Source organism: Desmodus rotundus, chromosome 4, assembly GCF_022682495.2.
Source record: "Desmodus rotundus isolate HL8 chromosome 4, HLdesRot8A.1, whole genome shotgun sequence".
In the NCBI taxonomy this organism is placed as follows: domain Eukaryota; kingdom Metazoa; phylum Chordata; class Mammalia; order Chiroptera; family Phyllostomidae; genus Desmodus; species Desmodus rotundus.
The window spans coordinates 38,692,142-38,706,111 of NC_071390.1; the positions used below are offsets into that span (position 1 = coordinate 38,692,142).

Below are 13,970 nucleotides of genomic sequence, written 5' to 3' on the forward strand. Positions count from 1 at the left end.
TGCAGTTCAGTGTTTACTGTAAAAGGCAGAAATTATGCAATTCAGCATCAATACTGATGCCTAACAAAGATTTAATGTTATGTCACAGGCAATAGGATCAGTAATTCCCAGTTCAGGGACCAACTTAGTGTTGATATCACTTTATTTTGCCTAGTAAAGATATTAAAAAAACAACTACTAATATCTATTGCCATCCTCATTTCAGAGGGGGAAAAAAAGGATAACACCAGACAAAAGGAGGAGGGATAAAGCCTTAATAGGAGAGAGTGTGCAGAGGACCCCTCCAAATCAACAGGGCTCCCTTTTCTCTGCTCTGTGCTGGAAGGCTGACCTGTATGGGCTCCATTAACAGAACTCCTGGGCCCTGTGGCCTCCAGTGGGATTCAGCCATGGAGATGCCCTGGCAGAACAGGGAGAGAGGGAGGAGAATAAAGGCAGGTATTTATTCCCTGATCTTTCCTGTGAGGTTCCTCCTGGCTGATAGTGTCCCTCCAAGGAAGAGTCACTGCTACTAGTAGAAGGATCTTCTCTTATCCTGGCAACTATCTGTCCTTCTGTTTGACCCTTTGGCCTAGGAGAGGTGATAGCTGAACTGCTCTTAGCTCAGGTTGCTATACTATCTTTCTCTTAGGGTTTTTTACATCCCACCAACACCTTTGTTATTAGTCCCTTTGTAAACCCTCCTTGGCTTATCATTACTCAATCTTCCATCTATGTCCTATTTGGATCCTGACTGATAACAAGGATAGTCCTTAAAACCTAGCGATATTAGCTTCATGGAATATTTACTGCACCGTCTAGCTTTTTTTTTTTCATGTCACTGCTGACCAGTTAAAGCTTCATCTTCTTGACCCATATTACCATTCTGTTTTGCTTGGCTTTCTTGACCTCTGATAGGCAACTACATGCCTATAGAGTGAAACCTTTTTACTCACTGTGTAGCTATCCTGTTAGCAGAACACACTGATGTGTAACAGGGACAGTGATAGGCCATAGGAGTAGGTGCCTTGAACAACACGTAGCTGAGACAGACTTGAAAGCAAGGGGGTGGCCAAATCAGCCAGGCCCTACAGTGGCACTTCCTTCCCCTTGCCTCAGTTCTTTGGTCCACACCATAGGCACAAATTCCTGGCCAGAGTGGTTAGAGCACAAGCTGATATGGTTGCCACTGGTCTTCCTGAAAGTCAACACTTAACAGGTTTTATCTATAGTTTCTATCTTGATGAAAACTTCCCATTCTTGTGAAACCAATTGGACTATTATTTTGATTTTACAATTTATGTACTAACATCACCTATTGATGTGTTTTGTGTTCCCAACACTTAATCACGTTTCAACTACCATAAAGAACAGTTTTAAAGTCCAGTATGTTCAGGGAAAATTGAGGTGAATATGCTGTGTTTTCCTGTTCTCAGTCCACCCCTCCTTGTTAACCCCTCTAATATTTCACTTATGTGTTTATTTTCCTTTGGACTCTATTAACATAGCTGAATATAGCTCTCTTCAGCCGTGATCTGTTATTGGGCACCACACGGGGTATGGGGAAGGTTCCATTCATGTTCCCTCTACCGAGGAATGACATATTGTGGGTCCTTGAATAATATTGTTTTGTTAAGCATCGCTTCATTATAAAGTTGATGACGCGCCATTGAAATTTAACTCTTGTTTATATCTATTAGTGTATGTAAAATTGGTTTCATTATACTGTGCATTGTTTCATCACAGTTCTAAGACTATTGACAACATTAAGTGAGGACTTGGTGTATTAGTAAGGATATAGGTTCAACTATGTATAACAGAGACCCAGAATTAAAGTTGCTTAAATAAGTTAGGAGTTCAAAATCTCTCACCACTGCCTAGAGGTAGGTGTTTCAGAGCTGGTGCTCTATGCAGTGTAGGGACCAGGCTCCTCCCATTTTTTCTCTTGGGATATTTGCCTTTATTTGTATGGCCCAAAAGCATACCTTTGAGGGCATGGCTAGAAGTTGCACACATCACTAACACTCACATCCCACTGGTTCACACTTGGTCATGTGGCTGCCCCCAGCTATCAGGGAAGCAGGAAAATGGTGCTTTTATTCTGTACCCACCAATCTAGCAGTTTACTATAAAGAAGAAAGGAAGAATAGATTTCAGGGAAAAGTTAGTCACATTTGGGAAGTGTTAAATTGCCCTTGTGTCAGCTGAGATGTTTCCTTACCTATAAGCCGAATGGGCTGTGCAGTTAGCTCCACTGAGCTTGCATTGACTCTGAGACATCTAAATTGGCAACAGGGGACTGGAGTCTGGAGGAGTTTTTGGAATCAAACTATAGAATGCAGTCATATTCTAACAGGCGAACATTAGAATTCCCATGGAGAATGATTTCTTTAAGGAGCGTTTTGCAGAGAAAGAAGACCTGCACCCAGACTGCATCTAAGTATATGTGTTTCCTATATTTTTCCAGTAGGGAGATGGTAGGTGCTCGGTGGGTATTCTCCGAGGGTCTCTTGAGTATCTGCACATCTGGTGAGCAGAGCCACTGACTGCCTTTGTTGTGGACTCTCTTTTGGAGGATGTTCATATAGTGAACAAATAGCCTTGGAAGACAGAGCTAGTGTCTCCCTCCAGAATGAAGGGCAGCCATGCTTACTGATGAGTATGAAAGATTTGGGTTCCCTACATTCAGGGTCCTTCTCCCATGAGGCACCCTACTCTATGTGGAGGTGTTATCTAGCCCTCTTTCCATTTCATTTTGGAAAATGGGAATTAAAGAACCAACATAAAGGCTGATACTTTCACTACAGCTATTGCTGAAAACCATCCTTTTTCTGTGATCAAGAGTCTTATGTCCTTTGCCAGCTCCATGCAACTGTGTCAGGCCAACCTGTAAGCTTGAAAGTAGAGTTAAATCTCAGACTCTTCACAGTTCTTAGTAAGAGAGGGGCTTTTAATACAAAGGTAGGGCTGTTCATTACTACTAAGAGGTCAAGGAAAATGAAGAATAAGAAAAGGCCTTGGTTTAATGATACAATACAGCAGTTCTGAAAGTTTTGGAGCTCATACTCAAATTACTGAGGGTCCCAAAGAGCTTTTCTTTATGTGGGCTATCACTATTGATATTTAATGTGTTAGAAATTAAAACAGAAATAAAATACTTATAGTTCATTTTAAAATAAAAATAATATAACATTCATATGGAAAAAAGAGAATGTCAAGCTGACCCTCACACCTTATACAAAATTAAGTCAAGATAGGTTATACTTCTAAATGTGAAACAATGAAACTTTTAGAAGAAAACAGGAGAAATTCTTCATGACCTGAGATTAGGCCAAGAGATCATAGATATAAAGCAAAACCACAATCCATAAAAGAAAAAACTGACCAATGGACTTGATCAAAATTTAAGACTTTTTCTTTGTGAAAGACACTGTTAAAAGAATAAAGAAGCAAGCTACAGAATGGAAAAAGCTATTTCCAAACCACATATCTGATGAAAGACTTGTATCCAGAAAGCATGAGGATACTCAAAACTCAACAGTAAGAAAACAATCTAATTTTAAAAATAGGCAAAAGGCTTAAACACACACTTAACCAAAAAGGATATACAGATGGTAAATGAGCACCTGAAAAGATGTTCAGCATCATTAGTCATTAGGGAAATGAAAATTCAAACAATACTGAGAAGCCACTAAATACATATTAGAAGGGCAATAACAAATTAATTCACAGTGATATACCAAGTGTTGACAAAGGTGAGAAACAACTGGAACTCTCATCAGTTGCTGGTGGGATTGTGAAATGGTGCAGCCCCTCTGGAAAACAGTTGGACAGTTTTTATACAGTTAAGTACACACTTACCATATGAGTCAGCAATCCCTCCCCTTGGTATTTACTATGGAGAATTGAAAATGTATGTTCACATGAAAACCTGTACATGAATGTGGACAGAAGCTCCGTTTGCAATGACCAAAGCTGAAAACAACTCAGTGCCCCTCAGTGGATGAGTGGATAAACTTTGAGACACGATGGTGTACTACTCAGCAATAAAAAGTAACAAGCTATTGATATGTGTAGCGACATGGATTGATCTCAAAGACATTATGCTGAGTGAAAGAAGCAGTCTCAAAAGATTTCATACTGTAGAATTCAATTTCTATGACATTTTGGAAAAGAGACGACAATGGTAAGAATAGATTATTGCTCTCCATGTGTTAAAACTCACAGAACTGTAAACCAGAAAAATAAATAAATAAATAAATAAATAAATAGGGGAGCAATATTTTATTCTAAGTTAATTTTTAAAAATAAAACAAAAATGGCATTATAAACCCATGATGTAAATGTAGCACATTTTATGAAATTAAACCATATTTTCAAGAACAAAAAATTAGTAAAAATAGTGGCATTGTTTCACATTTTTATCAATTTCTCTACTATGTAGCTTAACAGAGACAGCTGGATTCTCCTGTTTGCTTCTGCCTTCTTTGTGTTACTATACCATGTGTCAAGCAGTCTCTGGAAAACCCCACTTACACCTGAAAGAGACCAAGAGTGAAAAAAGCAAATAATGTCTTACTTTATTAAAATGAATGTTTGGACTCTATGGACCACCTGAAATAGTCTCAGGGATACCCCAGGGTTCCTGGACCGCACTTTGAGAACCACTGATATAATACACTCCCAAATTTCAGTCATTTTTATAGCATCTTGGCTTTTTCCCCCATACGTGTTTACTTAATGGTTTTGTTCACATTGGTCCATTTTTAATATGTTTATTTAAAGAGGAAACTTTCTATATCTTCTGTAAATGAACAACCCATCCCACTTTCCCATAAATGGAAAATAGCTACAAAAATAAATAAGCAATTAGTAACATATTTTTTTACAAAAGAACCATCTGAACCATCTGAACTGATCTCTGCATGACATGCTTTGGAAAAATGCCAACACAGAGGAGTAACAACGATGATAAAGGTAGCTTACCTCTGACATATTTCATTTATGTTAACCCATTTAATCCTCACAGTTATCGTGAGAGGTAGTTAGCATTATCCCTTTTTAGATATTTTGAATATCTAAAGGATGAATGCTGTGTTAGCAGATAGGAAACCTGGATTCTTGTCCAAGTTTTATCAAAACTTACCACCAGGACATGTCCCTGAACCTTATTATCCTCATCAATAAAATGAGGGCAGTGTACTAAATCCAGGTATGCAAGTTCAAACACTGGGTGCCTGCCCAAAGGACCAGGCAGGTAAGGGGGGATTCGGACTGAACGTAAGGCAATAAGGAGTGGTGGGGACAGTGGTAAACTAGGGATCCTGCGTCTTGTCTAATGAAGGCAACTACTACTCAGGTGCAACTGCTTTTTGTTGGTGGTGGTGGGGTTTTTTGTTTGTTTATTTTTGACAAATATACTTTTATTTTATTCTATAAGAGAAGATGTAAGTCTGGATACTTTGTGTACAACTTACCAGTGTTTAGAGCACGTGGAGAGGCCAGCCATACACCAGGGCCAGCTGATTTATGACCTCTTGACTGGATGATCTCCTCTGGCTTAAAGGATTCCATGATCAAACAAGCTGTTTTTATACAGTGGTAGAAATAAAACCCAAATTACAGAAACAGGCAATTTAAAACAATCATGAAAGCAGGTTATGGAGTTAGAAAGTATCTCAACACAGCCTACATAAATATTGATTAGGAGCCAAGGTAATTGAAAAGCCGAGGTACATTAATAGCGTAGCAAAGTGTATTTCTTTGTGTCCCTTTGGTGTTGTGTTAGAGTAAATCGGCAATATTTATCCAGAGCAATATTTATCAGCAATATTTATCCAATATTTTCAGTTTGCAGAGTGCTAATGTAATTATGAAATGGCTTATTGAAATTCTTTTCTTAGACATAGAGACTTGCCCAGGAATGGTCAGTATGAGAAACTTTAGTCAGCACTTGCTCAGAATAGTAAATACAAGCATGTGATTTATGCCATTGTGTGTACAAAGTAATGTTTCCTGAGATGTTTTCTATATATATATATTGGCTGTTTTGTTTTTTGGGTCGGTTTGTTGTTTCTCCCTCCTCTGCTTATCAGATTTCCTTCTAAATCCTGGCATTTGACAATGTTGCAGGGCCAGTTTCTCTGTGAATCCACAGTAAAACATACTGGCGGTTTCACAATTAATCCAAATTTGGGTTTATGGCTTATGCAGGTTTATGTGAATTCCTGCGTTTGTCTCTATGTATTGTGTACATATTCAGAAGGTCTGTTCCAGAGAGAAAAGGAGGGAGGGCAGAATCTGTAGCCTGAATCTTGAAAGATGGGTTTAGTCATCAATGACATCATTAGGATTGTATTTTCTCTTGGTTAATAAACTGTTTGGCGGGTGTTGTAAGCCAGCCAGAGCTAGTCATGCCATTTCTTGGAAATGATCTGAAGCTACTGGTAATTGAAATGATAATCATTTGATCAGAGTGAGAGCTATTTGAAAATAACACTCATCTCCAAACTTGTCTCTTCTAGGGAACCATATTTGGTAAAACTGTTGTCAGAATTCATCTTTGCTAATGTTGAGAATTATATACCATGATAAATACTTTCCAGTGTATTTTAAACTTGATTTCTGGTATGCCCTGTCCACAGGTTGTTCCCATGTGCTTTGAAAATACCCAGACTGAATTTTTATTCTGACATTTAATAATCACCATGTAATAACTATAAAATGCGTGACAACTACAGATCTTTTATTTCAAGAGGATAGTGTGGTGAATCTGAGTGAAATTATCCATTGAAATGGTACTTTGTAATACGCCCCATTGTTTACATAAAGTATTACAATATTTTTTCTTCAGCAGAGGATAAAAAGAGTTTCCACTTTGTCTCCCATTTAGTGGAAATTCATATTTAATCGTGATAAGAGGAAAGATTCCATTACGAAAGTTTTATTTTTCATTTTTGGTGGGGTATTTGTTATTTTGCCACTGCCTTACAAACTTTCTTCTGAGAAGCAGCTAGGAACTGGAGGAAGAAAAGTGTAATTTTAGATCCTACCTTAAAACATTTTTAAAAACTAACCCCAGGGTTTTTTCTTGTGTGAAGCTTATCTTAATAAGTCGTGTGTGCAGTGCTGGGTGTGTGGCGGGTGGCGGAGAGAAGGAGGAAAGAGTCATGTTTAACAGTAAAATTAGTCGAGATCACTTGTGAATTCCTTTTGTTTAATAGCTTAGAGACATCTTCCTGTTGTTGTTTGTCAAAAATATTTCTCAGATTTTGTAAGCTTAGGGGTTTTCACAAGCTAAGCTTTCTTCAGAAATGTGAAGTAAAAGAAATGAAAGAAGTCAGTTCCAGTTGAAATGTCAAATGTTTCAAATAATTTAACTTAAAACCCAGTGAGATGATATTAAGCCTTTTCCAAAGAATCTTCGGGTAAGAGAGGCCCCCCTTTGCTCCATGTATGGACGTCTATTAAATATCTTGGTGAATTAATTCTGAGTCAGAAAAGTCGGTTGTTTCCTGGAAGCAATTACAAATGCTTAAAATTCAAATTTATGATCCATAGGAGAAACTTAAGTTTCAACTACTTTTCTTAGATTCAAAGCCTTTCTCCTCACTCGCCCTCTCGCCTCTTACCCCATATGTATTAAAAGAAAAAAATCAGTACATTTCTCAACTTACAAAGTTTTTAAGAAACATGAGAATGTGTAAGTTTCTTTCAGTGGGAAGCACATAACATTTATGAAGTATTTCTTTTGGGATTACATCACAGTTTTATTTAATTTTTAGGACAAAAGTTAAATTCAATATTTGTGTATAAGCCAAGGGAAAATGTACCATAAACATAGGAATTTTGGGGTGAGTCAGAGTTCCAAGAATCCCAGATTTACTTAGACCATTTATATAGAGACAGGCTAACCATTCGTCATCTAGTTCTCACTTTTTACTTTGGCAATTAATTACACTTAAAAATTAACTTTCACCCAAGCGGTCAGATAGTCAGAGTAGGCTTTGGCAACTAGCATTAAAAATGGCTATTAGAACTCCTGCCCAAGTTTTGTACTCTCTAATCCTATAACAAATATATCATATAAATTATTCCTCAACTAGACAACTAGCAGTGCAAAAGTCATTGAAATGAAGTGAGTTACTGACAATTCTCTGTCCCTAAAAAGCACATTGTCTGTGTGTATAAGGTTAAACCGCTCAAATGGGCAGATGGGCTTTGCTGAAAATTCATCATTTACCTCAGAACAACAAATAAAGTTTTGTGTTCTTCTCCAACCACTTGTTGTAGGATGAAGTCATTGCTGTTTCCGAAAAGGTGATTGTGAAGCTTGAAGACCTAGTCAAGTGGGTACATTCTGATTTCTCCAAGTGGAGATGTGGCCTCCAAGCCGGGTCCCTGAAGACAGAGGCCTTGGGAAGGAATGGACAGAAGGAAGCTCTGCTGAAGTACAGGCAGTCAACCCTGAACAGTGGGCTCAACTTCAAAGACGTTCTCAAGGAAAAGGCTGACCTTGGTAAATATAATCTGTACTTCTACATCTAATGTGTGAGCATATATAGTAACCTGATTTTTTGGTTGTAGGTTTTTCTGGAAATTCTGGTATGTGTATATGCATATACATATATATACAGATATATGTACATATACCTATACACCAATGTGTATGTGTGTGTGTGTATACTCTAATTATATATATTATTTCTTTAACATCTAAGGGGCCTGGGAATACACATGGACAGATGACTGGGTATGTAAGGGATAAATTTTTCCCATTAGAGCAGAGGCCCTTCTGTGGATCCCTGGGCCAGAAACGTTAGCTGGAAAGTGAAATGAGGAAGAGAGATGAGTGACTAACGTGGAGCAGGAGAGCCATGTCAGAGCAGGGGACCGCTGGTCGGCATAGGTTTTCCTGAGCTTTTAGTCATCACCATCTAGTACATATTTTTTTTCTTCCCGTCTTTCCCTGTAAACTTAAAGACCTTGTGATTCGGAGTAGTTACTTTAATTAGTGTTTGCATCCTACTTTTCTGCTTATTTGGTTGTGTGGCCTTGGGCAAATAATTTAACCTCCAAGCCTCAGTGTTTTCTATCTGAAAAATATCGGAACCTGACAGGGTCACTGTGAGATGTACAATATAAAGGGCCAAGGACAGTGATTGGTGTATGTGGGGCTCCATAATTAATTCTATTGCTTTTTCTTAACACCTTTCTGCTCTAGTGACTTTTTGTGTCCTTTCCTTGTTTTTCTTGCTTTTGTTGTATCTCCCTGCGCACTCACTGACTTATTCGTCCAGCATTGCTCAAGACCAAAGTTGACCTCTGATTTAGACTAGTTATTTCCTCTTTAGGCAAAGAGGAACTTTACTTTTAACATATTAAGGCATCTTTTTCTTTCATTCTAACACAATGCTGATTTTCATAGCCCTATTTTATGCCTTAATGTGACAACTTCCTGTTTTTTTAACTGAGAATTTAACTATTATAACAAACATAGACTGTTTATCTTAATTGGCATAAAGAGACTAAATAAAATCGGTAACTGACTGTCTTTCATGTGATTCTGGTTTGTGATGAGCTCTACTGTGTTTGGGGAATAAATAGCATTAATATTATCTTGCAATTTGAGTTTAATGATCAACTGTTTCCTGGCGTGTTTTGGTAGATGTCACACAGTAATATTTTGGACATGGCAGCCTGATTGTCACGTGCACAGTTAGAGAAAATTATTAATCTAGTGGTTTTCCTTTTGAAGCCAAAAGGACTTTTTTTTTTTAACGAATCTTCCTGTATATGCTGTTAACACCCTTCGGTCTGTGAACACACAGACTAGTCCTCTGAGGTGCAATAGTGTCGAATAATACATCTGTTTTGTTACTTTCCTAGTGTATGATCTAAGTTGTATCATTATTGTCTTGTTTTCCTTAACATTAAAGCCTTTCTTTTGTTTGAATTTTTTTTTTTAGTTATGGAATATACTGTTGCTAATAAAAAACTAAACAGGAAACCCACAGGGGACAAAAGGATGTGTAGATGGTTAAGCTTGATGTCACACAAATAAACAAGAGTATTTATAGCAGGGTTGTTTTGTGTTTAAAATTGATCGTTTATTAATGAACATGAAAAGAAACCTAATCTCTTAATTCCAACAAAAGATTTAGAGGTTTTGATCTTTTTGAATTCTAAAAATGTCCATAATATACATGTTGAATAATTGATTCCAGAAGAAATTGGTTTAGAGTGAATATTCAAAGTACTTAGTGGTTTTTAAATCTAGTTGTTCATTAGACACAGTAGGGAAATTTAAAAAAATAACACGGATTGCTGAGTCTGCTTCCCCAGATTCTTCTTTCAGTAGGACCAAGGCAAGGCTAAGGAATGCTTGCTGATAAAAGGCATTCTAGGTAATTCTTTTTTTTTTTTTTTCTTTGCCGGGGTAGTGGCGTCTCATTTGGGAAACAACTCTACTATTAGTGCGGAGGAAGAGAAAATAATCACCCGGGTGTTTGATTGGGGGACTCTCTCCTCTGCTGAGCAAGAAACACCATGTACTTTTTCTTTTTCCTTTTTTTAATGTAAAATACCTCTTTAAGGATAGAATTTGGGACCTTGAAATTCTACTCAGTTGGTATGAACTGTGGGGAATTTGAGACAAATAGCTTTTGTAATTGGAATGCACACTGTGTTGTAATAATGTGGAAAGAGAAACAAAAACTTTTCTTAATGTAATGAGTTTCCATTATCTGCTTGATCTAAGGTTTACAAGTCTACATTATTAGGATTTATTTTGGGGAGACAGGGGGTGTCATTTGCCGTTTGCATTCCTGTCCCCGCAACTTTCTCTTCAACCTCTTCCTTTCTCTGTCTGCAACATCAAAATATTTGTTGTCTGTACTTTGCTTTCTACACAGTGGTTTTCTTATCTCCCTTTCTCTTGGCCACACTAAAACCACTTCCAATACCACATTGTTAATGGAAGTTCACACACTTATTAGGTTTTTCCTTCTGTAGAACTCTTCCAATTCCTCATTGTTCTTACCAAAGAAAGAAGATGAACTCTGAGATTACTTAAGACCCCCCCTTTCTTTTTCTGGTGGAAGTAAGCAAAGAATGGAAAGATCTCACCTTTCTGTGGCTAAAGTAAAACTGCAATATGTTATTTTTTTTAAACTGAGTTATTTCATCATGTTAAAACATCAATAAAAACAAAATAATTAGGTTGCCTCTTAAAAGAAGGGCTTTTACCATATAAAAAGTAATTAAAGAACTCTTTTTGCTCAGTGTTTAGGTAGAATAAATTCCCTTTAATCTCAGTTTGTGTCACTTCCTGTCTCTCTCTGAATAGTAAAAAAAAAAAACCAAGAATGTTCTCATAAATGTGTGTCTGCCAACAAATTAATACTCCACAAAGAGAAACTCTGCCCCAAATGGCAGCTTCCAATAACTGCTCTGATTCAAATCACAACTCTTTCATTTTTTTATCCCCTTTTCCTCTTCAAGGACAATATTTGCAGATGTCATATTTGCTTTTTAAAACTCTCTGGAGTTTTCATTTTAAGATTCTAAATGACTGGTGACTAAAATTGCAGCTAGATCATGGGAAAGCTCATAATTTTAAACAACACTTCTGAGATGTGTAAGAATACTCTGTCCCCTTCCTCCTCTCTGTGCTTTTCAAAGAAAGAAAGTTGAATATAAAACCAATTCAAATCGTGACTTTACTCGGTGAGACATTTAGCCATCTTTCAGATAGTAGTTTCATACTGAAGTTTATAGAAAAAAAACTGTGTTACAATAGAAGGGTTAAGGAATGTATTATTCATAAGCATAACGAACACAGGAACCTGTTTTTCCAGAAGAATCGGGTTGATTAAATCATTCACTACACAAGCCTCTCATTATTTATTTTTGCCTTTAGAATTACAGTACTTAGCTTTTGTAATAAAGTGGACTCGATACCCATATTTGGTGTGGCAGTTAGAAGTAACCAAATGAAGAATTATTTCATTTTATAAAATTTTTTAGCATCTGAGGAATATAAACACTATCAGTTAGACGTAGCAAACTTGCATTTTCTTTTATTCCGTGGGCAATAGAGTGAAAAAATCAAATTGTTTTATATAACACTGCTTCTTACAGAGTCCCTTTAAGTGAAGTATGAAAGCTGTGGTACGAGCTTTATTGGCCCATAAATATGTCATTATAGTTGGACTACATTTATATGCTTTGGATTGTTGTTTAAGCCAAGAAAATATGTCTCTACAGGTTGACTTTTTATTGAAACCCTTTGAGGCATACAACAGAATGTATTTTCGGCCAAGGTTATTAAAACAGCATTTTCATTTTTTTGGAGCAGACTCACTGTCAATTATGCCGCCACAAACTGTCTGTGGACGGGCAGTTATGAATGGTTTTATCTCCAAATGTGTCTTTACAAAAAAGAAAGAAAAGATAGAGGATTCTCAGCTGAAATCGAAAAAAGAGACCAAAAGATGTAAGCGTGCTATGGCTGAATTTAATGAGGGGGGTTCCCTCGGCTCAGTTTCTGTTTCTGAAGTCCCATCATATTGAGAAAGAGTGGCTTCCCCTGTCCCTTCTGTTGCTGAGACTTTTACTGTTCTGTGGGGAACGGACGACATGGTGGTGTCCAAAGAGCAGTGGATGGGATGTCAGGAGAATCTTGGCTCTACCTGTAGATCTGTCACTCGCTGGAGAAGTCACTGTGTGTTTACACGTTCAGGTTCCTTGTGCGTAAAATGGGGAATAGTGTGTACCTGGCTTTATCTTGTTCAATCCTTGAGAAAATCAACTGAGGAAAAATGAATATATCTGAGAGCACTTCGTGCGGAAACCTATGACGGTATTATCATATTGTCGTTATACAGTACAGTGGTAGCTCATCTGTCCCTTTTCAACTTCCCTAGTGATGTAGGGCAGGGCTTACTCTCATCACCATCCACCTCAATAGAAGACTGTTATTAAAGTCCCTCGGGTCCTTAATTCTATTCACATATATTGTTGTCACATGTAACATATGTTAAATATAAAATATATTACATACAAATGTTTTATACATTTCTTTATATATAGATATATATTTATATTTTATATTAAATAACACTTCTCCTCTCAAAAATTCTGTCAAAATAGGCTGGGCCATACGTGGCCGGTAGTATAAGCAAATTCTCAGGTACTTGTAGTTAGAAATTGAGTATAGTTTCTGCTCAGTAATTCTGGAGGCCTTGTATTCAAACAGTTTTTCATTTTACTTTTGAGTTCGATAAGTCAACCTGCTTCCTGGGATGCGGCTATGGGAAAGATTCTCACTCTGTGTTGAAGAAAACAGTATCGATGTCTCTAATGAGAAGTAGGCTAAGGTTCTGATAGTTTGTCGTAATAAGGATTTTTCACCTAAGACAGTTAATGGACTTGTTAGGATTTTTACTGGGGCAATCCTTTTCTTTCTTTTTCCTTTTTTAAATTTTTTATTTATCAATTGATTTTTAGAGAGAGAGAAACATCAATTTGTTATTTTACTTATTTATGCATTCATTGGTTGATGCTTGCATGTACCCTGACTGGGGATCGAACCCACAACCTTGGTATATTGGGAGGATGCTCTAACCAACTGAGCTACCTGGGCAGGGCCTTCCTTTTCTTTTTTCTTTCCTTCCTTCCTACATGTAAATTTTGTGTGTATATTAAACAGTCTTGTGAGGGTATTTGTTGCTTATATTTTAACTTCCACTACTGAGGTAGCTATACTATTTGCCTGAAGATAGGAACTAGGGAGGTTTCTTACAAGACAAAATTGCTGAATTATTCTATCCATGAATATCATAAGGAATCCCTACAGAAAGGCCTCTTTACTGAAACAAATTTGACCTTGAGTTCAAAATAGAAGTCAATTACATATGGGGCTTACCAAAACTTTGTAAAGATACTTTCCAAAGGATTTTCTCACAAGGTTCTCTAACAATATTGTTGTG

At 37.1% G+C, this 13,970-nt stretch overlaps 1 protein-coding gene across 1 annotated transcript in view; it reads left to right on the top strand.

The window, feature by feature from the left end:
• Window positions 1-13,970, top strand: part of ARID5B (AT-rich interaction domain 5B) — a 175,501-nt gene that overhangs the window by 26,539 nt on the left and 134,992 nt on the right. Inside the window, exon 3 of the mRNA XM_024561402.4 lies at window positions 8,272-8,497. Within this exon, the coding sequence (XP_024417170.1) occupies window positions 8,272-8,497 (226 nt within the window). The remainder of the gene's footprint in view (window positions 1-8,271; window positions 8,498-13,970) is intronic.